The sequence below is a fragment of the Clarias gariepinus genome, chromosome 3, assembly GCF_024256425.1.
Source record: "Clarias gariepinus isolate MV-2021 ecotype Netherlands chromosome 3, CGAR_prim_01v2, whole genome shotgun sequence".
Lineage (NCBI taxonomy): Eukaryota > Metazoa > Chordata > Actinopteri > Siluriformes > Clariidae > Clarias > Clarias gariepinus.
Window position 1 is genome coordinate 1120067 of NC_071102.1, and position 25255 is coordinate 1145321.

At 41.3% G+C, this 25255-nt stretch overlaps 1 protein-coding gene across 1 annotated transcript in view; it reads left to right on the forward strand.

Annotated features, from left to right (window-relative positions):
* cdh11 (cadherin 11, type 2, OB-cadherin (osteoblast)) overlaps window positions 1–25255 on the forward strand; it is an 82383-nt gene that overhangs the window by 45773 nt on the left and 11355 nt on the right. The window contains exons 2-8 of the mRNA XM_053491311.1: window positions 9007–9407; window positions 10637–10931; window positions 12334–12453; window positions 13043–13210; window positions 20719–20906; window positions 24099–24352; window positions 24934–25070. Of these exons, the coding sequence (XP_053347286.1) occupies window positions 9171–9407; window positions 10637–10931; window positions 12334–12453; window positions 13043–13210; window positions 20719–20906; window positions 24099–24352; window positions 24934–25070 (1399 nt within the window). The 5' untranslated portion in view covers window positions 9007–9170. The remainder of the gene's footprint in view (window positions 1–9006; window positions 9408–10636; window positions 10932–12333; window positions 12454–13042; window positions 13211–20718; window positions 20907–24098; window positions 24353–24933; window positions 25071–25255) is intronic.

Sequence of the window (25255 nt, forward strand, 5' to 3'; positions counted from 1 at the left end):
GGCGGATTTGCGGTAGTTACTGGAAAATAAAGCTATAGGTTTGGGAATGTAAAGGAGCGCAGGATGTGAAAAAGATGCGAGCTTAAAATAAACTAAAAGTAAGGTAATAAGATTTAATGACACATAATATGTGAGAATGGAGCGTATAGTAAAGAGAGCGAGCCGATGATCTTGTTTGCAGATCGGAGCTGGCCGGGTCGTGTGTTCCACAATCTGTTACTGTAATGCACTTTCAGCTGCGCTGGCTTTAATTCTGGGAACAGCTATTAAGAGCTTTGCTACCCAGTAAAAGAACTTAAAAATCAATTCTGGAGAGGTTGGAGTGATCTGAGGAGAGTGTCTTATCATCATTATTTCTAGGGGAACAACGGATCAAAAACTTACGGTTCGGATCAGATCAATGTTTTAATGTCGCAGATTACATTTATTTACAAAGAAATACATGAAGCGTGATGGTGATGATGATGGTGATGATGATGGTGATGATGATGGTGATGATGATGAGGCTATTTTTGTGTCACCTGCCAGTGAAACATAGGCGATCACATTTCATCGTCTTTCATTATGTCTCATGTCAGCTTCGTCCATCATCCGCCAGTTGAGTTTTATTGTTGAGTTTTAAACTAAACATGTTTTGACGAACACTTACTGTACGTACTGTATGAGGTTGCGATTTATCAGATGGAGCCTACCTCAGAAATGTCTGGTTTACCATTCAAGTGATGTGTAAATAGGAATTAATATGATTAGTAACATTTATTTATGCACATAAACTTTTACCTTTATTTATAAATAATGCCTGTTTTTAATTGGGTCGTGATGGTCGTTTGAAAACCCACTGTGGCTCTGCCAGGGCCGGGCGACACATTCACTGAGGTTCTAAGCAAGAAGGTACTGATCACCATCCTGTAAACAACAGGAAATTAAAAATGTATAATAACCGCGGTACATTAATCATTTTATACATACTGTATATAAAACATAAAAGGTTCACAGAAACAGAACTTGATCCATGAGGGTCCTCAGTTTGCAGTGTTTTGGAGAAGTGTTTCTCAGAGTTTTTCCCCGTGTTTGTGTGTAACACCCGGACCGATTAGTCGCTGGGACCGAACGGCATTTTAGAGTCGGGTTTCGTCCTGAGAGCGCGATTGCTGACCGCGGGAAGCTCCGCACCGTAACGAGAGCCCGAGCAAAACGGCGCCGTGTTCTCTGCCAGGCTTTGATGACAACGGTGGTCATCAGATATCCATCAGGAGGAGCTCCTCAGTGACATTTCAGAGGTTATGAATTCATGTTACAGGCACTTTCTGAAAGCAGGATTGCTTTTCACATCAAACGCTGAGAGGTGACGCGGGGGGGGGGAGGTGGGCGAGTCCTCAGGAGGGCGCCGATTCATGTCGTGGTTCGTTTGATTGGAGAAACCAATGACACTTCTTCTTTCTCTTCTTCTTCTTCTTCTTCTTCTTTTTCTTCATAGTTGAGATTAATATAATGTTTAAGTAATAAATATGAACTCCTAAAATATCTTAAACTGTAAAATGTTCTTAAACTGGTAATTATGATGAAGACTTAAAGGAAATTGCTAATTTTCTTATTTATTAGCCCCGCCCACAACCAAAAAAGGCTAAACCACACCCCTCACTTTTTTTTTGCACCTTCTGTAACAGAATGCAAGAACAATGAATTTTACCAAAAAATCCAAAAGTTGCTGCTTTACCTCTGACTGTCACAAACCACTGACACTGGAGACTCCTTCCTTTGACTCTACTATGATGATATCTAATATAGATTGTTTTTTCAGAGTTATTGTGTGCATCATAAATATTTTTAAAATAAGATAATAAATAGATTAATACAATAATTACAAGAATAATTTCACCACGATGATGAAAATAGTTATACATCATGAACTCTACTCTTGTTAATGTTTAATAATTTCCATCTGCATACAGAAATCTTCACCATGTCACACTCTTTAAAGTCCGTTTATGTGGCGCGTCCTGCACTACAACGTGAACGAACTGTTACTATAAAAACGATAACGTTTTAGAATGAGAGCATTATTTTAGAGCTAAATATAATGGCTCAGCCAATCAGAAGGCAGGATGGCACGATGTGACGGTGACGGAGAAGCTGGACAGAGAAGAAAGAGCTGTGAGTGTCAGGAGCGCTATAAATACACCGTGGTGAAGAGGAGGCGTCTCCGCTCAGACTCAAACGACGTCTCGTTATTGTTCAGTCAAAGAGCCGAGCAGCGTGAGGTGCGGCGTGTAGGAAGCCTCGCTGGGGATTCGCAGTCTGATAGACATCCGACTTCCTGCTCTGATAAACTCCGGCAGTCAGTCATGGAGTAAAGAGCAACTGTCTGTGTTTATCCACAGAGCCTCCGGGAGAAGAAACGCAGCGCCGCTGAAGCATTACACCGAGCGGAGGCACTGCGGTTTTGACGTGGTTCTGTTAACAACAGCCGAGAGACAGGGGTCTGATCCGAGAGTCTGACTCAGAAGTCTGATCTTAGAGACTGAAAAGAGAGTCTGCTCTGAGAGACTGATTTGAAAGCCTAATCTGGGACTGACTCATGAGTCTGATCAAAACGTCTGATTGAAGGGTCCAAACTAAGACTCTTCTCCCAGACCCTGATCCAAAATTTATTTGAGAGCCAGATCTGAAAGATTCTAATCTGAGCGTCCGATCCGAGAGTCTGACCTAAAAGTCTGACCCAATGGTCTAATTCTAAAGTCTAATCCAAGAGACTGACCAGAGAGTCTCATCTGAGAGTCTGATGAGCTAAACGTTAGATCCAGAATCTAATCCATAGTTCTGATCCGATAGCCAAATTTTTAACCTGTATGTTGAATTTAAGAGCCTAAATAGAGGGTATGATCTGGGAGACCCAAGAGTCTGATCTAAAGGACTAGTTCAAAAGTCTGACCCAAGAGTCTGATTAAAAAAGTCTGATTCATAGTCCATACTGAGACTCTTCTCTGAGACTCTGATCCAAAAGTCTGATCTGAAAGCTAGATTTGTAAGTCTGACTCAAAAGTCTGATCTGAAACCACTATTTGAGAGTCTGATTCGAGAGTCTGAGCTGAAAGTTGGATCCAAACATCTGATCTGAAATTCTGATTCTGACTTGTCTAAGTCTAATTCAAGAGCCTAAAAGGAGAGTCTGATCTGAGAGACTGATTCTAAAGTCTAACCAAAAAAGTCTAATCTGAAAGTCTGATCCAAGATTCAGATCTAAGAGTCTGGTTCAAAAATCTGACCTGAAAGTCTAGGAGTCTGGTCTTACAGTCTGATCTGAGAGTCTGATCCAGGAGTGTAGTGTTGTTGTTTTTTAGAGAGCTGATTCGGTTTCTTCTGCAGTTTGCTGCTTCATGAGAAATTGGTGTGAATGATCACGTTCTCGCCCGGTGCACTTTATTTCATCACCTCTCACCCGGAGCGTTAATTCTGTTTGACTGCAGCAGGAAATCAGATTCAGAAACGCTCTCACCGTCGCCTCTGCACGTTAGCGACTGTCCGAGTGTTAAAAAATAAAAAAACACACCAGTTTATCTGCAGCGTCTCGCTACACTTCCAGAATATTTTATTTTCTTTTCATTTTATAATAAAAATCTGACTATAATATTATTATTTATTTATTTGAGATTTTTCTTATACACCTACCAACCTGATTTAAAAACAAATAATAAAATTATTTCTAAAAATTGTTAAATAATAAAAAAAAAATCTAATAAATGAAGAAATAAATGTTTTGTGAATTTCCTTATATTTACTGCAAAATTACTTCAACGTGTATTTAAATTTTAATGAATCTTTCTTCATTCTATTTTAACACATTTTTGTTATTTTATGTGTATATTTCTTGGTATTTTCTCTTTCTTTTTCTTAAATTCAAACATATGAAAGCTGCAGTACATATACATTTATTTATTTATTTATTAATGAATGAGTTTTGTGTTCCCGTGGTGTCGGTCCTCCTCAGCTGGTGATGTCATCGTTCCTTCACCTCGCTGTGTTTCCTCCGAGCGCAGCGTGAGACATTTAATCTGCTTTTATTCATAACGTAAGGGGCGTGGCTTCACTCGGCCGACTCCAAACACACACCTCAGCTTCAGTACAAAACTTTAACCTCACTCTCAGTACACACACACACACACACACACACACACAAAGACACACCCACACACACACCTCTGCTTCAGCAAAGAGAATTATACAAACTATAAAATGTATATAAAAATACACTGGAGCTATGACGCTAATGTAGCTAATGAGGCTAATGCTGTGTAAAGCATAAAAAGTCATATGAAATGAGTACTGTGTGTGTGTGTGTGTGTGTGCCTAAAGTGTTACTGTGAAATTTCTTCAAGATGTGTGTCTTTTTTAAAGCCACTGAGTGACATCACACACAAACACACACACACACAAACACACACACACACACACACACACACTTGTGAAAATATCAGGCGTGTTCTCGAGGGAGCGAGTCGACAGGAGCATACATCACATCTGCACACACATGAATCACTATTGTGTGTGTGTGTGTGTGTGTGTGTGTGTGTGTACATGAACAGAATAATGATAAAGTGTGTTACTACCTGATTCTTTTTTCCATTCATTTGTGTTCCAGATGCTTGTTTCGTTTCATTTGTCCAACATAAAACACGTTTACAAGAAACTTCAGCTTCTGCAGCGTAAACAGAGTTTATTATCTATAAAGACTAACTTTAATAAATATAATTAAATTAATAAAAATAACATTTATAATAATAATAATAATAATAATAATAATAATTTTCCTTTATTTTAAATTGTTCTAGAGTAATTTACTTTGTAATAATTATGTAGAGAACTGATTTACAACATCAGTAAGTTTCTAATTAAAAACAAACAAACAACAAACTCGAAAACTTTTTTAGGGCCCCCCACCCCCCTCCCCGTTTCCCGCTGAAATCTGCTCGTTAGCGCTTCTGCATCTTAACGAGTCAACAATTAACCGCGCTGTTTACAGTTTTTATGCAAACAGAAAGAAAAAGTCAAAGTCAAATTTGTTGCTGGGAGCAAAATGGATGCTCTGTACACACACACACACACACACACACACACCTACACACACACACACACACTAATCAGGACCACCAGAGGGAGTGTTTTAATTACCCTGCACTGTGAGAGACAGAGCGTCACATCTCTTTCTCTCATTTTCCTCTTTTTATCTTCTCTCTTTCCTTTCCTCATCACTCGCTTTTTATTCCTCATCCACATCTCCTTTGTTTTTAACTTTTAACTTTTATTTTTTTTACCTTTTATGATTTCCTCCTTTTTTAGAATTATTTTTACTTTTCTCTCTTCTCTTCTCTTCTCTTCTCATTTCTTTTTCATCTCTTTCTCTTCACTATTAGTTTCACTTCTTTTCTGCTCTATTTTCATCAACACTGTTCCTCTGGTTCTTTTCATTTTTTCTCACTATGTTTTCTTTGTTTCCTTCCCCTTTTATCCCTTTCCTCACTTTTTTCTTCCCTTTCTTTTTACATTTCCATTCTTTCTCTTCCACTTCATCCACATTTCTATTTTAAACTTCCCATCTTTGCTGAATTCTTACTTTTCTGCTTTGCATCCTTTCTTCACCTTTCCTCTAAATTTCACCCCCCCCCCCCCCGACTCCACAGTGCCCTTTATTAACCTTTAAATAACTCTTTGTGAAATGGTTTTCTAAGAATTCACTCTTTTATTGTTAGTTTTCTCATATTCTCTTCTTCTCTCTTTCCTTCTCTGTTTTCCTTTTCCTGTATTTTCCTTCCCATTCTTTTCTTCTTTTTTTGTCCTCCTCTCATTCCTCTCCTTTCTTGCCTCTCTTTCCATTTGGCGTGTCATGTTGGAAAATCACAGCATGTTGGTTTGCGGTGTGTGTGTGTGTGTGTGTGTGTGTGCAATATATTCCATTGAGTTTTTTCTTCTCTCTTTCTTTAAACTGGTAATTAGAGAGTAAGAGACTGCGTAATCATTTCTTTTTCCAGAACCTCAGCCTCGGGTTCGACCTCGTCTCCTCTAAACCCCGTCAGCTCAGTGCTGCTCCTCTTCCTCCTCCTCCTCCTCCTCCGCTCTCCTAGTCTCAGTTCTGTATTATTTTAGACGTTATCAGGTGTGTGTGTGTGTGTTTCTCTTGAACTCCCTGTCCTCACATGTCCTTCTCGACACCAGGTGCATTTAAACGCTTTTTTTCCGTCTGAGTGCTGAAGGTCTAATGCGCTGCTCTGTTCCCGTTACAGACAGACGATAAAGCGCTGACGCTCAATCGCTCTCCATCCTCCAGCGACTCCGGCCCAGACGGCTTTACCTTACGCGCAGGATGGAGATCGATCAGATTCAGGGCGTTTATTAGGATTCCCCTAAATCGCCTCGTGGTTCTGGGTTTGGTCGGAAAAGGACGGATTAATCGGAAGAGGAGAGATATTATAGAAAAAAACGTACAGACTTACAGTAGGAGCGGAAATCACAGGCGCCAGGGGCACTTATTAATATCTGTTCTAATAACGTCACTCACTCTCTCATTATCTTGTATTCAGGGTCACGGGGGCGGAGCCTATCCCAGGAGACTTGGGGCACGAGGTGGGGTACACGCTGGACAGGGTGCCAATGCATCACAGATTTAAAAGGCAGACATAGCAATAGGCAGCACGATGTCGCGATGTAAGCGATGTCGTCTTGCACCTCTATGGTCCGGGTTCGAGTCCCGCCTTAAGGGCTGTGTGCATGGTGGGTTTCCTCCCAAAGACAGGCACATTAGGGTGATTGCGAGTGAGTGAAAGCTGCTTTATAATGTAAAGTAATGGGGGCGTGGCCTAATGTAAGAGGTGTGGCTTTTGTGGGTTTGTAAGGTTCTAACATTTCTGCAGGCTGAACTTGGGCTGCATTTAAAGAACTAGTTTTATCTTCTCTTTCCTTCTATTTATTTATTTGTTTATTCATTCATGTAGTTTAGAGTCTTAGAATATCTTGACCTTGTTAAAGAGTGAAGCTTAGAGCCTGTGATTCTCCCACAATCCCCCTGAAGAACCCTGAAGAACCTTAAAGAACCATGAAGAACCCACAGTGTGAAATTGACATTCATGTATTCAGTTTGCGTCAGTTTTACTTTAACGGATCTTTAAACAACAGATGTTTTCAGATCTGTTCAGCTCTACAGTGAGGAGGCGTGGCCTAAATGTGGCGGCCGTGGCCTAAAGATTTGTAAATTAGAAAGGGTTTGACTGATCTTTTTGTGTTTTTGAAGACAGGGACCTGCAATTATTACAAAAAAATACAGTTTAAGGACATTTGATGAATTGTTTTTCTTCTATTTATCCTTCTTCTTCGACCTTCTTTTCATGTCTATAAACCGGAGAACTGGTTTGAACTCCACATCACAACCAAACAAACAGACCATTAGAGAACATCTGAAGAACCCACAGTCTTTCTCTATTAGTTCAGCTACTAGTTGTACATTAGCAGCAATTCTTATTTATTAATTTTATTCTTTTGGAAAACTCGTGATTATTACCTTCCTTTACTCGTGAGCACGTATCTTCACCAGCTTCGTCTTAGCTTCGTATCTGCAGTCCAAATCTAACTAACAGATTTTGCACTCTGAAGATCTCTTGGCTGATGAACTGGATTTGATGCAGCTTTTTATTCCTGGCTGAACTTTAGTTTTATGTGAGGAGGGATTTGTGAGCTGACAGAGTTTGGAACGTCGCTGGGATTTTCTTTTCCAGCTCCGTCCCGTGGTGGTCGTACACATCCGTTCCATCCAGCCATTTGTCCATAAAGCACATTCCTGAATACATCCAGAGCCGGAGACTCTCTGAAGAAGAAAAAATAAACCCTCCCACACACACACACACACACAAACAGTGGTGTCCAGTTCTTGAGAAAGGAAAATGCAGGGATAAAATCTGTTCTTTTTTTCTGAGTTGCTGCCAGTTTCACAGCCGCGTCCGAGCCGCAGCGCGTCAGCCGTTATCATCCCTCGTTATGGATGCTGACGGAGGGGTACGTGGCGTGGTGGGGGTGGGGGTGGGGGTGGATGGTGGGGTTGGGTGTTGGTGAGAGATGAGGCGTAAACCCCATTTTCCCGCTTCCTGGCTCCCAGCAGCTTATTTGTAGCGTATTTACGGCTCTCGCTTTTGCACCGGAGATTTGCTTGGTTTGTTTCCTTTATTTTTTTTCATCTCTCTTGTGCTCACCAGCATCCCTCTGCTCCTCTAAAACCCCTCTGTCTGATTTACGTCTGTGGCGAGCCGTGATTAGGGCCTGCGTCAGGCTGAGAGAGAGAGAAAGCGAAGCAGGCAGGAGGCCGCGGTGGCTCTCGGTGCCGGAGCTGGAGGTTATTAGTGACTCAGTGAATGGGAAAATCTCTGCAAGCCCATCTCTCTCTCTCTCTCTCTCTCTCTCTCCAGCAGGAGGTGATGAAAGAGCGTCAAGCCAACATTTCAGCTGCTTAATTAGTGTAGTATGGCATGGCTATCTTCAGATGTGGAGAAGAAAACGATGCCATTGAGGAAGGATCATTGCTCCAGTAAACACATGGCAGATGTCAGGTCCATAACTGTGATCGTGTTTCACTTTTTAACATTAGCATTCTGCTCAGATGGAGGAGAGAAAACAGCCATTTCTGTGTGTCGTGTGGTTGTGTGTGTGTGTGTGTGTGTGTGCATGACAGAATCTCAAACCTCCAGCTATTAGATCACGCGGGACGGATGTGTGTGACTTGGGAAATAGCTGCCGGGAGAACACTGGTGCTGCGATGTCTAATTAAATAAGAGCAAATGGGCTTACAACCTCTGTCGCTTAATTAGTCCAGGCTGCACCGCTACAGCACGAATTAATACATTCCAATTTCAGGCAAAGTCAATTAAACTTTGATTGTGATCCCGAAACACTCTACACTCTGTCACTGAAAATGTTCTCAATCTTTTTCTCTCTCTCTCTCTCTCTCTCTCTCTCTCTCTCTCACAGGAACAAGCGTGTCTGGGATGAACCTCAGCGTGGGTGGACATATCAAGTGAACCACCGCGTCGTCTACTTCCCTACAATCTGTCCTACTGCGGTTCTGAGAATCTAAACGTCCAAGCTTTAGGACATATAAAAACAAAAAAAGGACGTCGGCGAGGACGGACAGGATGTGGGACGGTTTAAGAGTTCAGGTCTTCTTCTTGTGTTTAATAGCAATGTTATGGATTACGGCGGCGTCTCGGGGCCCTCAGGAACACGAACATCGCGGCCATCTGGCTTCCTACAGACACAGAGAGAGGCGGAAGGAGGGACACGTGCTCCATCGCTCCAAACGGGGATGGGTTTGGAATCAGTTCTTCGTCATCGAGGAGTACACGGGACCCGATCCCGTCCTCGTAGGCCGGGTAAGACACGCAACTCACCACGCGATCATATGATCAGTGATTAAAACTTTCCAGAAAAAGAGTTTCGTCGGTAGGTTTAAGGATCTTGGGAGCAAAAACAATGAAGCCTTTGGGAAATGTCATTTCTTTAGTTTTTTTCTATTTTGGTTGATTGTTGAGCGTTCTCAAAGTTGGAAGATCTTCCACGCTGGGTGTTTTCTGCTCCGTTTGTTAGAAACTCATTAGTGCTGATGTCCGATGGAGAGAAACTGCAGTGTTTTTGCTTCTTTTCTACAGTATTGGTGCGAAAAACTAACTCGATTGTTCATGAAACTTGGAAGCTTCACTTTTATCTTCTCCATTAAAAAAACCAACACATGATGATGATGATGATGATGATGATGTAAATTTGGATGTTAAACCAGTGTTAGTTCTTTTTCTTTTTATTATTATTATCATTATTATTATTATTATTATAACAGAACATACAGTGTATGGCCTTGTTGTATAATCACAATTAAATACAACATAAACCATAAATAAATTATATAAATAAAAGTCTTTGTTGTGTCATCAAATTGATAAAAAAAAAAATAATAATAATAATAATAATAATAATACACAAATAAAATAAATAACGTCCAGGATTGATTGAAGGTTTAGTTTATTGCCATACTCTTATTATAAACAAACAAACAAACAAACAAATAAAAAAACTGATAGTCTTTATTTTTTGTTTTCCAGTAGAAATAACATATGGTAATTAAAACTTTCCCCTTTTCTTATATATTATTATTATTATTACTGTTTTTTTTTATTATTTATTTCTTTTTTTACAGTACTTCTTAAAGTTAGCTAAACATCAGCTTAACACTCATTACGAAGCTCTAAACCAGTCCACATCTCAACAGGTTTCACATCCAAACCATTACGTCATGGTGTACCGGGTTCCTGATAGAGACTATAAAACAAGTGCAGCTGTTGGTTTCTGGGTTCTTCTCCTCAGAACATTCATTCAGTATCAAGTTACTTCAGGCTGATCTCCTCATGTGTTGGTTCCTGATCAGAATGTACGAAAACCAGCGTTTCTCCAATAAAATTTAAGAAAACTGAATTTGATTAGATTTTTTGGAAAAGACTTCTAATTAATGACGTAACCTGAAATCCCATCCAGTTAGCACTACGGAGTATGATGTGGAAGACATGGTGTAGCAGTAAGTTAAGACTCATGTCCTCCTGTCTGTCTTTAGCTTCACTCCGACGTGGACACAGGGAATGGAAACATCAAATACATCCTCTCAGGCGAAGGCGCCGGAACCATCTTCGTCATCGACGATAAAACCGGCAACATCCACGCGACAAAGACGCTGGACCGCGAAGAACAAGCGGAGTACACGCTCACCGCCCAGGCCGTAGACCGGGACACCACCAAGCCTCTGGAGCCTCCATCCGAATTCATCGTCAAGGTCCAGGACATCAACGACAACCCGCCGGAGTTCCTGCACGGGCCGTACTACGCCCGCGTGGCTGAGATGTCCAACGTCGGTGAGTTTGCGTTTTTCGCCTCATTTTTTTATCACTGAAAAAAAAAAAAAAAAAAAAACAGCGACAGCTCTGTTTCCTCATGCATTATTCAAAAGCAGCTGAAACCTGACCAGGAGAAAGTCTGAAGCCTGAAGCCTGAAGTTGGTGTTGTTGTGTTGTTGTGCTGCACTGGCTTGTTTACGTGTGTGTAGTTGTTTATTTTTAACGCTCTCTTCTTGCACAATACATCATCCCTAATGTGGCTGTGTCAGGAGGTAATGATGTGTTACCCCACCACCCCACACACACCCCACACCACACACACACCACACACACACCCAGACCACTCACACAGTGGGCAGTTTGGACCGGGTCAGGTTTAGACACGCTGCTCATCAGGGAGTTACACTCTTTATCGATTATCTGAATATTTATTAATATCATATGATTCTGAGACAGCGCCGGCGTCTCGTGAGAACGGCATCTCGCGCCATAAAACCGTCTCGGATTCGTCTCATTTGTCCGAGCTCGTAGTTCAAGAACTGTTTTATTTCACCGGTTATCAAAAACCAATAAACATTCACTCGGCTGGTGCTTATTATTGAACGGCCTGCTGTTTAAGAGCGCCGAGACGAATCTAATGTTTATCCGTGTGGGAAATTCCGGTCTATACGCTCACTGTGGACTCAGATTGTTTTTCTGTCCCAGTGACTCCCACGACCTCCACAATAAAATCATAACTAGTACCACTGAATTTTGCAATTCCGTTTGTTTAAGAATCTCATTTTTTTTTTTATACAATTATAATTAGATTAAATGTTGTAGAACGTCAGGATCCCGTGGCCCACCCAGACCTGTAATCACAATTTCAACACACAATAATGGAAGAATAACATGTTTAATTGTTACATGGAAGATGGAAGTGAGTTCTGATTTCTTTCTTTAATGTAAATATTCAGTAATAAAAATCAAATTAAATGTTTAGATTTAAAAAATGATGTAAACGGCATCGTGTGGCTCCCGGGCAGTACCGCTGTGGCCCACTAGGGGGTCACAGCCTAGACTTTGAAAAACAACAAAACAATTTTTTAGACCAAAAAAATGCAGCTTGTGATTTGAGTAAACTTCACCTTATAGCTTTACCTCTGACTGACACTGGAGACTCCTTTCATTAATGTTATTCAAACCTACATCTCTCCAAAGACAAATTCAGCGATTACGAAGTTTTTAATTGGATTATTTGGGGTGTCCTGTGTACGAGTTGGTCACTCTAGCTACCTCTTTTAGCCTTACACTGTAGTAGGTGATTAGTAGCGAGGTAGCGTAGCCCTCAGCCGGAGTTGAACATGTGGACAGGAGTCAGTGGTGTTACTGGGAAGCGTTGATGTGAAGCATGGTTGCGTTTTGTTCTTCTCCACGGCAGGTACGTCAGTGATTCAGGTCACGGCTACAGACGCAGACGATCCGACGTACGGGAACAGCGCTCGGCTCGTCTACAGCATCCTGCAGGGCCAGCCGTACTTCTCCGTGGAGCCGCACACAGGTACAGCGCAAAGCAGCTAATCACGACAACCAAGGCTCCTGATCACCAGTTTAACAAACAAATTAATAAAATAAACAAAAAAATACATTAGGTTAATTGGTTATATTTTAGAAAAGAAGCCAGGAACTTTTAATTTGACAAAATTTTACTTTACAGTGAAAATAAAGTCTGAGTTGAAATAAAGGTTATTTATAGTCATGAGTGTATAGTCTCTAGAGTTTATAGGCATGGTCATCCGTTATAAATATAGTGAATAAAGTAAATAATACGACTGTTTTTAATACTTGTGTATATAAAATAAATAAATAAATAAATGGAAAAGTATTACAAAAAACATTTTCAAAAATTCTTGCAAAACAAGGCAGTCACGTAAACCAGTAGTGTCCTAATGTTTGTGTTTGTGGGATTTGACCTCACACCCTTGTGGTGCGGAGCTCAGCTCCCCCCTGTAGTGACTCACGACTCAGTGACAGATTTCAGTCTGTTTCTCTTCCTGTAGAAAGGATTTTCAGCTCAGATCCACCGTAATGCCATATCTTTGTGTGCGTGTGTTCGTGCGTGTGTGTGTGTGTGTGTGTGTTCTGTGCAGGAATTATCCGCACTGCGCTGCCCAACATGGACCGAGAGGCGAAGCAGGAGTATGATGTGGTCATCCAGGCGAAGGACATGGGGGGACACATGGGCGGCCTCTCGGGGACCACGCAGGTCAAAATCACGCTCACGGACGTCAACGACAACCCGCCCAAGTTCACACAAGGTCAGTGTGTGTGTGCTCACCAGCCTCATAAACATCTGTGTGTGTGTGTGTGTGTGTGTGTGTGTATCATATAAGCATTTCACTACACTGGCAAAATAACACGTCCACTGTGCATCTGTGTGTTAATGAGTGCGCAGTTTGGTGTGATTCTGCCTAAACGTTTAAAACACAGGGGGGCGGAGTCAATGCAAATTGATTGATTCATTAATTACATTTACATTCAGTTTAGGAACTAACGAGAGTTTATCGTGTATAAATGAGTACGACTGAAGGGCAGCAAGTAAATGTGTTGGACTGTAGGTTTGTTTCTGCAACCTGAAAGGGTTTAAAGAATAAATAAATAATAAGAAAGTTGAGAGAGATTATTCTTTGGTAAAATAATGTTATCATCATATCACATTACAATATTAGATTTTATTATTAGTAGTAGTAGTATTTATTAGAAACTTAGAAATGAAGAAATAAAGTAAAGGTCTGATTTGTATAATTAAAATAAATCTCTATTTAATAATAATAAGAATAATATTAATCATAATAAATACATATAAATAATACAAATGAAGAATATATTGGTCTTAAATAAACACAATATATATTTTATAAACTGACAGCAATACAGCATTATATATTCAGTTTTTAATATTTATTTATTTTTATTTACAAGAAAAAAATTTGAAATAAAAAAGAAATCGATAAAAAGAAACTACCCAAATTTTTACTTTTTTTTAAATATATGAGTTTAAGCACAGAATGTATAATTGTGTACAGAATGTAAAATTTGAAATAATAATAAAAAAAATAAATAAAAGCTAAAGTCGTACTTTTAGGAATAATCTCTCACTAATGCAACGCTGTAGATGATTTAATTTCATTTCATTTTTAACTCTCAAGCGTCAGAGTGTGAACACATCACTGCACTGTAAAACCTTAAAGAAATCAGAAGACTTGTGATTGGCTGCTGATGACATCATCAGTAATCGACTCGTTAATTACTAAAATGTTCATTAAACACAGACGATGGAGAGGATCTGTAGTGTGGGAAAAAACCCTGGATAAAATGGATAAAGAGAAATGGCATGAAGGTGTATGTGTGTGTGTGTGTGTGTGTGTCACGCTGCACACGAAAAGCATAGAGATCCTATCTTTTTTTCTGTTGCTGAAATCTCTCCAGTAAATCTGCCTGAGGTCTCGGTCATGGAGTCTCAAGCTCCAAAAATCAGCACAAAATTGTGTGTGTGTGTGTGTGTGTGTGTGTGTGTGTGTGCGTGTGAGAATTGAAGGCATTCCCACTAAAACAGTCATTTCCTGCTGCAATAAGAGCGGACCCTAAAACACCTGAAATAACATGGCTGTTAGCATGAGCGCTGCGCTTATTCCATTGTTTACAGGAACATTTTAGCCGCGCATTAAGTATATTTTGGTAGAAATGTTCCACTTTCTTCCAATTTTAAATTGTGTTTTTGTTCTCAAAGTGGGGATGTTTCACAACAGTATAAAACTGTTAGTGGAGAAACATTACGCTGTGCTTGTATTAGCTTCCTTTACAAAACTAAATGTGAACAAATATTCTATTGGCCAAGTATGAATTATTATTATAATTTTTTTTAAATCACTAGCAAATTTTAGAACTTACGTTTGATCAGTTACATGTAGGGTGTTGAGCAGAGACTAGTGTTTTAGATGTTTGGAGATCTAGAGGAGGTTTACTCCAGTACCGCGGCTCCAAAGCAGAGAAGATCCTGATGCAGGTTGTACCCTGAGAGATAGAGGGAGCCAGTGAGCAGTGCTGGATGATCAGTTCGGGGGTGTTTAGTGATGAGTGCGTAGAGGTAACAGGTTACGAGTCTTTGTAGGCGAGCATGAGTGAATTAAACCTGATGCATCAAAATACAGAAAGCCGCTGGAGGGAGTGAAGTTACAGGAGAATTTAGGAAGATTTAAAACATGTCATGTAGCTGCGTTGAGGATCAGTCCAGAGGTCAACCGTTCCCCCAAGGCAGATCTGCCAGGAGTGAGTGGACATGACAACCGAACAAGCTCCTGAGTGACCTGTGTGAAGAGAAACAGACAAATCTTTCAGATGTTGTAGAGACAGAATCGGCGTTAGCGTGTCAGATTAGCGCTGTAAAAGGAACCGGACAGCTGATGTTCTCCAGAAGGTTGCGTGCAGTGGCTGAAGGTGAGAGCGGGGAGCTGTGCGGGAGGATCACATCATCCTGAATCAGCAAGAGTTCAGTTTTGATGGGATTAGATTACTGCAGGGTGTTTCCAAGTTGGACGGCACGATGGCTTAGATGTTAGCGTTGTCGCCTCACGTCTCCAGGGCTGGGGGGTTGAATCTCGCCTCTGCGCTGTGTGTGTGTGTGTGTGTGTGTGTGTGTGTGTGTGTGGTTTGCTAAAGGGTGGGGTCCTCAGAAATGTATCTTCCTCTTACAACAATAACATCTGGCATATTGTCCCAGGTCATTGAGGCCAACCTTTGGTTACGATGATGGTTAAAGATGGATAGAAGTTTCACTCATCCATAATAAGATATCTATCAGACACACTGAGATCTGAGCAGAAACCCGACACTCTTAGGAAGGAAAGGAGAGGCTGAGTAGAGTGTCATCTGTGTACCGATGATATGAGAGCCAATGGGAGTGTCCTGTATGACATCATAAGAGTCAAGAGAAGAGAAGACTGAACATCAGCACCTCCCTGACCCGCCCAAAACCACTGCTGGCCAGCTGGTGATAATTCTGTACTCTAGCTGCATTGTTACACCACCTCACTGATCGGTTCTGGATTCTGATTGGTCGAAATCAGTGCAAGTTAAAATCACAGGTGTAGGCTCATTTAGTTTCTATAGTACCAGCTCATTAATAGGGACCTGTGTGTGTTGCGAGCACTATGGATATTTGTGGAGTCTCCAGTGTCAGAACTTTCTCAATGTTTCTCAGTACAATCGCCATCGATTTAAAGCGGCACCTCAGCATACAAATGTAATCCTGTCCGGAGGCGAGGTCTTAAGGTGAAGTTTCATATCATTAAACACATTGAAATAATGTACAGTAAATGCAGATAATCTGTTCCAGCCACCCAAAAATATTACGGATATTATAATCATATTTCTGCATATAAAAATGTAAAGAAAACATAAAAATGAAATAAAATATGAAATAAATAGACATTAAACCTCACTCGACCTTAATTTATGATTCCTCTTGTCACCGGCTGCTTTAAAAACCCAGCTGAAAGCGACAGAAATGCTTCGTATGCCGAGGGAAACTTCTTGCACAATTTAAGTCCTTAAGGTAAAATTCGTGCGGCGGGGCGTTGGTATGCTGAGGTACCGCTATACTTTTATGAAACAATTTTACAAACTCATTTCAATATAAAACTAAATTCCCGACAGCGCGCTCAGGTGCGACCTGGAACAGAAATTCCTTTAATTAGCTTATCAGTTTAGCTTGGAGAAACTCTTCAGACGCTCCAGGCTGGGAAAAGCGGTGTGGTTTGAGGTTTATTTTATTATTTCATTTATTTTAGTCTTTTTTCTTCACTCAAGTCTTTTTTCTTCCCTCAAGCTTTCCTGCCTGTGTAGGAGTTATTTTTATAAAAGCAGTCGAAGCCTTTGGCTTCGGAGAGACAGCGAGGAGAGCCATATGGTCCCTCTGCTCTGGCCCAGCATTGGGCAGGTGTGTGTTTCACACACACACACGCGCGCACACACACACACGCGCGCACGCACACGGTGGCAGCTGAGCGATGCCTCCACAGGTAGTGTTTATGTGTCAGTTTTCTTTTCTTCTCAACAGTGACTCATGAGCAAATTTAACATTTTCTTCTGTTCGAGGAAACAAAAAGCCACTTCTCATTTTTTTTAAATCAAAGGTGTTTAAAAAGGTCTCACAAACTTCATATTTTTAGCTGCAATCTTTAAAAAATAGCCTTTTTTCCTTCAGTAACGTTACAATGTTCATTAGCATTTTGTCCTAAAATTCCACCAGCTCCCTGGAGAGTAATGTGAACTCCTATACGTGGAAGATTTAAAACAAAAACAAAAATAAAAATCATTTAGTATTTATACTTAAATGTTCCTAGTCTAAACCGTCTAACAGCTAAGCGCTAGCTAGACAAATCATTAGCTTTTGTACGTATTTCCAGTTGATTAGCAAGAGCGTTGTCATGATATTAGCCAACTTTAACTCCCCCGTGTCGAATTCATCAGGTGTTAATTCTACCTGACAAGATTCAGGAGTTTAGAATTGAGAATTTCCACACTGTTCCTATGATCCAGTCCACCAGATGAAGTTATAATAAACTGTTTTCCAACTGATAACGGATATTGACTCGTGGACCGTAATTGACAGAAAGATTTGAGAAATAAAATATCTCTCTGTGGTTCCACTGTAGAACCACAAGAAAAAGGTACTATGACTGGTTTAAACACAAAGTGGTAACCCTCTCGCGTGTGGGACGTGGTGTAGTCCACTTCGCTGTCCTTCAGTCTGATAGTTGTTGGTTCACATCCAGCTTGTCCACAGCTGCTTTTTTTTTTTTTTCTTTTTTTAAAACATGTTGATTTTAAAAGCCAAAGGTCATATAACTCCAGGCCTTTGGTGTGGTTCTCAGTGGTGTAGTGGTAAGGGCCTTGTCTGTGAGGTTGAAGGTTGCTAGTTCGAATCCCGCTTGTCCTGTATGTCTGTCTCTCCTGGCTCGGGTAAAGAGAAGAAAGTGTGGAGCAGGAGAGGAGGTTGTGGGAGGTGGTCTTGCAGAACTAGAGAAAAGTGTGGTTGATAGGTTTTTACAGTGGTCCCTATATTATGCAAAAACTAAGTCGAACCTCTCTCGCTCGGCTGTATAACCCTTTATCTCCCATGCTCTGAGTCTGGGGGGGGGCAGCTGCCCGGAATTACCCCCCCTTAGGTTGTGCCCTCCATCTTTCCTGTACCTTTCACATCCTGCCATCAATTCCCAAACCATCCACACTCTTTTCCTGGAGTCCTGGCTGGGGTTTGAACCAGCAACCTCTCCACCCAGAGGCAAGTGCTCAACCACATGAGCTACAGGATCTCATGCTTGCTTTGTGTTTTCTAGAACATTTAAGTTTGTGTTCTTAACCCTGTCCCAAAGATAAAGTCTTGGTGGGGTTTGAACCAGCAACCTAACAGGTAAGCAGCAGCAAGTGCTCACTCAGCCTCATGAGCTACAGGATCCAATGGGCTGGGCTGCTTTTCTAGAACTTTTACCTTAGTGTTCTTAACCCTGACATTAAGATAAAGCAAAAACAGACCCAGTTTTTGCTTTAGGCACAATTCTCAAACCCATGAACTACAGGATCTTGCATCTGTGTGTATATATGAGTATATACAGTATGTGTGTGTCATTTAAAGAAAAAGAAAAAGCAGTAAATCAAACCCAAGACATCAGACACCAAAGACCCTATCACTATCCACTAACTACTGTTTAACAGCAGGACAGAAAATGTTGATGCTCTTAAAAGAGTAGGGGGTGGAGCATTCATCTCTTCGATGGAGATTCCATGTGTGAGACAGTTTTTTTTTTTTCCAAAAGTATCAAAACACAGGGCCAAGGCTTTAAAGAACCATAAACTTTGTTTTCCAGATCTTTAACCTGCAACCTCACCACCCAAGGCCTAGCACTCATCCACATGAGCCATATGACTGCAGGCTTTGGGTCTTTTTAATAGGACCTTTAACTTTTCTTGGTTAACCCTGACCTTAAGATAAACAAAACACAGGCTTGGCTGGGGCTTGAACCTGCAACCACACCATACAACAAAGTGGGTTATTCCCATCAGCCACAGAAACTCAACCCAACCCCCTATGTTTTTATAGAACCTTTAAATTTGCATTCTTAACCCTGCTCTAAAGATAAAACAAAGAAGGGAATTGAACCCAAAACATCAGACACCACAGACCAACACACTAACCACTCAGGCACAGGAGGACAGGAAGAGGTGTTGCACCCTGGAGTTTTGGTTCAAAGAGTGATGACTTTATTAAAAGCAGGTGGTGGAGGCTCAGGACCCATCACTTCTCATCACCTGCATGCAGGAACAGGAATTGTGGCTGTGAGAGCAACTCAGATCAGGAACTCTTCAGTGTCTTTGGTCACACTCAGCTCTCATCTGCCCAAAATGGTTTTCACTCCAGTTGTAGCAGGAGAGGGCGGGGTTAGACGGCAGTGGGGTAAAAGAATCAAAATTAGGGTTGATCTTAGGAGAAAGGCATTCTGGGGAAATAATGCTGGAATCTGAGGTTTGTTTTTAAAACTATAATTACTAGGAGTCTTTATAAACCAGAGCAATTATTATGAAATGCTAACAAACACAACACATTCAACAGTCATGATCTTCTACACCTTCATAATCTACGTGTCAGCAGGTTACGGGATCGATACCCAGACTCCTCCTGACTCCTCTGTTCCTGTATCCTACACACTATGTGTTTTTACTCAGACCTTCAGCTCTTATTGTCAAGATCCAGTTTGATCCAGTGACCTCCTGGGTAAAAGGAGAGGCTCAGCTACATGAGCTACAGGTCCTCACATGGGGCCTTTTATTTATAGAACATTTACCTTTTACCTTTTTAACCCCGACCTAAAGATAAAGAACAAGAATCCATGGCTAGGGATTAAACCTACAACCTCTCCATAGAGGCAACACGGACATCTTTTATAGAACCTTTTAAAGAACTTTGCATTCTTAACCCTGAGCTAAAGGTAAAGCACAAGCAGCCGTCTCTTGGGCTAAAACCAGCAACCTCCCTAGCCAGAGGAAACGGGACCTCATGTTTCTACACTCCTTTATAGAACCTTTATGTATTCATTCTTAACCCTGACCTAAAGATAAAGCACTCTTGACTGGGGGTTTGCACCAGCAACCACTCTAGCCAGAGGCAACACTTAGCCACATGAGCTATAGGATCTCATACTTGCTCCATCTTTTATACAAAACCTTAAATTTTGTGTTCTTAACCCTGACCTAAAGGTAAAGCAAAAATAAGCTGATTGGAGATTCAAGCCTGCAACCACACTGTTGAGGGACAACACTCGCCTGTATGAGCTACAGGATCACCTGCTTGAGCTTTATTTTATACAACATTTACCTTTCAGTTCTTATCCTAAAGAGCAGCGAATCGAACCCAAAACATTAGACACCACGAGCTATAACACTAACCACAGGACGCCCTCAGGACGACCACAGGAGGGGTAGTGAGGTCGCTCGCTGAAGTTTTATCTTAAAAAATGGCCCAAAGAGCGGTGGATTTATTGTGAGGAGGTGGTGGAGGGGCAGCTCTTATCACTTCTCATCACCTCCATGTAGATGCTCCATGAGATTGAGCCGGAGAGAAAGAAAAACATGGCGAAGCTACAGTGTAAAAGAAAACGGCTTTCAGTTCTGTTTTATATGTTTTCTTATTGATTATTATGTTACAGGTTTACTGAGTAGTGCATTTTACACCAGCCTCATTAGCATGCTGTGTGTGTGTGTGTTGTAGGTGTGTATTCGATGTCTGTGATGGAGGATAAAGTGCCTGGAGAGGAGGTGGGCCGTCTGAAGGCCAGAGATCTGGACCTGGGAGAGAATGGACTGGTGGACTACACGCTGCTGGACGGAGACGGCATCAACACCTTCGAGATCAGCAAAGACTCTGAGACTCAGGAGGCCGTCATTAAACTGAAAAAGGTAAGAGTGTGTGTGTGTGTGTGTGTGTGTGTGTGTGTGTGTGAAAGAGAGAGAGACATTCAATAGTAAATGGTAGACTAATGAGGCCTTAGTTTCTCTGTTAGAGAGAGAAGGACGGAGAGGGACGGAGATCAAATGAAAGTGAAAAGGTGAGAAAGTAGAAGGTAGAGGAGGAAAAAATAGGGATTGAGGGATAGAGAAAGACCTTATGATCGAAAAAGGAGGAGTGGGGTTAGGTCCAGGGTTAGGGAGTGGGTCCTAACCCTAGCGTGTAAGAGACGGAGAGGTTAAATTACAGGTGAGTTAAAATGGATGAAAAGTATGGAGAAGATAGACAGAGAGAGAGAGAGAGAAACAGATGTGAGCTGTGAGACTGCGTCTCTTTCTGTCTCTGTTCCACTCAGAAGTGAATATAATGAGTTTTATTATAAGTGTGTGTGTGTGTGTGTGTGTTATTTAGCTAATTTGCCATGTTGGTGTGACGTCTGTAAAAAACAGTGAACATTTACTTTCTTAATGACTGAATCAATGAATCAGTGAATTGATGAATCGTTGAATCAGTGACTCAGTGAATCACCGAAAGCAGTGAATGAAGTAGGCGAGTTTTGAAGTGAGACACGTGACTCACGCGTTATAAAAAGCCCTAAACTACCAGAGAAGAAGCTCAGTAAGGCGTGAGGGTTCCTCCTGCCACGGCCGAGCCAAAGCGCTGGCAATAAACGCAGGGGATTCTGGGTAATGGAGACTCTGTAGTGGCCAAATTGAACGGTGGGCAAATAACAGAGAGGAACAACAGGAGATAAAACATGTGTGTGTGTGTGTGTGTGTGTTGAAACACACAGCTGCACCAGAATTTTCGCGCTCTCTTTTCTTTCAGAAACAGAACACTAGTTCTCGGCAGAAACAATCAGCGCGACGTGCCCGAGTTTCTCTCAGTAACACACCTCTGGGCTGATACACCTCGCGGGAAATCATCACCTTTTGCTCTTCAAAGCGTTCTGTAAATTAAAGTCGAAATTACTGACAGAATTGCCGCCGTTTTAATCAACTATTCTGTGTGAAGTGCGGCCGCGCCGGCGCCGTGTGAATATTAAAAGCAGCTCGGCGTTATTGTGAATATTATCAGCTGCTGATTAGCTTCAGCCGTTCGCTTAATAGCAGCCGAGATATAACACGGTGCTGATGGATCGACAGACAGACGGAGAGAGACGGAGAGAGACGTGAAACCTCAGCCGTGATACAGAAATGACATCAGAGCTACTGTCAGCTGAGATAACGTTATCGCTAATCACATGCTAGCTATCACGCTAGTCAGCAGTTAGCAAGTCCTAAATGCTAAGATTCTTATCTGATTAGTCTGGGTGTGTGTGTGTGTGTGTGTGTGTGTGCGTGCTTACGTAAATTCTTAAAGGTTCAATGAAACACGTGAACATGGAGAACTCGGGTCCAAGAGGAGGAAAAAAGAGAAAGAAATACAGAAAGAAAGAGAGAGAGAGAGTGGGGGGGGGTGAAGAGCTGAAAGAGAAGAAAGTAGAGAAGAAAAAGAGAGATGAAGAGAGAGAGAGAGTGATGGAGTCAGAGCAAGTGGTGGCATGAGATGAAAGGAAAGAGCGAGATGGTGTGTGTGTGTCAGTGTGTGTGAGAAAGACACAGAGAGAGAGATGGAGTGAGGGATGCAGGAGAGATATCCAGGTCACGTCTGTTTTCAACCCTGCTTCATTAAGGGAAGAAAATAGATACATAAATAATAAACGAAAAGAAAAAGAGAAAATAAATAAAGAAAGCAAGGGAAATGAATTGTGTGCGTGTGTGTGTATGTGTGTGTGTGTATGAAGGTCATGGTGTTTGTCCTTTATATGCATTTGTCCCAGCTTACTGTTCATAAACTCTTACAATAGCGCCCCCTAAACACTCTCACTCACTGATACTGTGTGTGTGTGTGTGTGTGTGTGTGTGTGTTGTTCAGTTACTCAGCATAGATTTATCATCATCATGAAGCTAACGCTTTGGTTTAACAGAAAGTCATCACCGAGTGTAAATCAGGAAGACGTACAGGTTAGAGTCCTGGACACGCATACAGGGGGCGTGGCCTAATGTATGAAGGTGGAGCCTTTGGAAAGAAATGGAACAGTAAATGGAGGGAAAATAAGAAGAGAATTTGAAAAAAAAGAACAAAAGAGGGGTATAAAAAAAGCTGGAGAACAATAGAAAAAGAAAAAAGTGAAAGGGAAATTATAAAAGAAAGAAAGGCAAGGTTTAATTAAATCTGTGAAAGAGAAAGGAAGAAAGAACTTAAATGGATAAATGAAGGAAAAATAATTAGAAAACAAAAATGTAATTAAAAAAATGAGGCAAAGAAATCAAAAAAATAGATCAACAATTTAAAGAAAAATAAAAAAATAAAAGTATAAGATAAGAAAGAGAGCAGATCTTGTATCTATAAATCACTAAATAAATCAGTGAGATTGTAAAGAAGGAAGAGAAGGAAGAGATCAATAGAATAAATCCCAGCCAATTTTTCCTTAGACTAAAAGAAAGGATATAGGAAACAGATAATTGGATTAGTGGAGAGAAAATAATGAGGAAATAAAGATTAAGGAAAGAAAGAAAGCTAAAAAAAAAAAAACTAAATATTTTTTAAAACTAAAAGAAAGGAACAAATAAATAAGAAAAAGGTGGGTGTTTGACTCTATAAAAGGATTAGTGCGATTGTAAAAGGAAGACAGGAAGTAGTTTCTTTAAATCACAGTCTATTAGAGAAATTAGAATTCCTCAGACACTCAGTTTGGGAAAGTGAACCTGTGAATCTATAAATGAATCAAAGTGTTAAATAGTAAATGACTCCCAGCAGCACTGAATCGAACTGTGACACGACTCTGGTCTTGATTCACACACCGAGAGTGCTTTAGATTCTTGCCATGTCTTTAATGTAAACAATTAAGCTGCTAATGTTCGGCTAATTCCGCCCGTGTGACTAAAATGATGCGTTCAATCGCTCTCTTGAATTTTTATTGCCCTAACACAAAACTGCGGCTCGATGTATTTCCAGCCCGTAGATCTGAACTCGTCAGTACGCTTGGCACGTTTTCCACCGTGCACAGTATTTCATCAGTAATTAAATCAGCGTGGCGTTCTGATTAATGACATCAGAGAATCACAAAAAGAATAGAGGAATCTGATTTCTGTTTCCAGCACGTGGACTTTGAGACGAAGCGGTCTTACACGCTGAAGGTGGAGGCGACGAACCCGCACGTGGACCCTCGGTTCATCAGCTGGGGGCCGTATAAAGACACCACGGTGGTGAAGATCTCTGTGGAGGACGCTGACGAGCCGCCGGCCTTCTTGGCTCCTGGTTACAGCTTCGAGGTGGAGGAGAACGCGCCGGGGGGAACCGTGGTGGGACGCGTACACGCCAAGGATACGGATATTGCTAACAGCCCCATCAGGTAGCGCAGAATACAATTCCATCATTATTAAAATTAGTAAAATGCTTTGCGCCCTCTGCTGTCTGTGAGGAGAATTGCACTAACAATCGTAAGATGCCATTTCCTGATAGCTGTACTTATAGTTAGGGGGCGGAGTCACAGTTAAATGCATGCACAAACATGAACTCAATAAAACTACAAAGTGAACGTCTGGATCACAATCAAAGCTAAGTGGATAAAGAAGTCAGCTAAGCTCCTCCCTCTTTTTCCATAAAATATATATATGAGAATGTGGTTACTCCAGTTACTATGTAGTAGTCGTACACACCCCTGTGAAGGATCCGTTACTTTAGCAACAATAATGTGTTACAGCAAGAAAGTGTGTATTAATATAATAATTCTCATGTACATCTCTACATCATTAAATATTAATCCGCGATGCGGCGCGGCGTTTAACTCTGCCTCGGTGTTCATTTCTCTTCACCACTAAGGGAATCGTATTGGTGTATAAACCCTGCTGAACTCTGTGCAGTGTGTTTTTTTTTTTCTTTTGCTCTGCTCCATCTCTGAGCTCTACACGTCTCTCTCTTGTGTTTTTTTAGATATTTAATCCCTAGCTACACAGATCTGGAGGAGTTTTTCTCCATTAACCCTGAGGACGGCATCATCAAAACCACGCGGCCTCTGGACCGAGAGACTCAGGCTTGGCACAACATCTCCGTGAGCGCAACAGAGATCGGTAACGCCTCTGCACTCGGCATTCTGGGCCTCCTAATTACATGGCAGTCTTGTTTTTCTCATTCTTTCCCTGGCCACACGGCCAGACTTTCCCTCCAGTCGGCTTTCGTGTGGTCAGCGCGGCTCCGGGCCTCTGATTTCCTGCACAGATTGCAGTTTCAAACCCCTAATCATGCCTTTATTTCT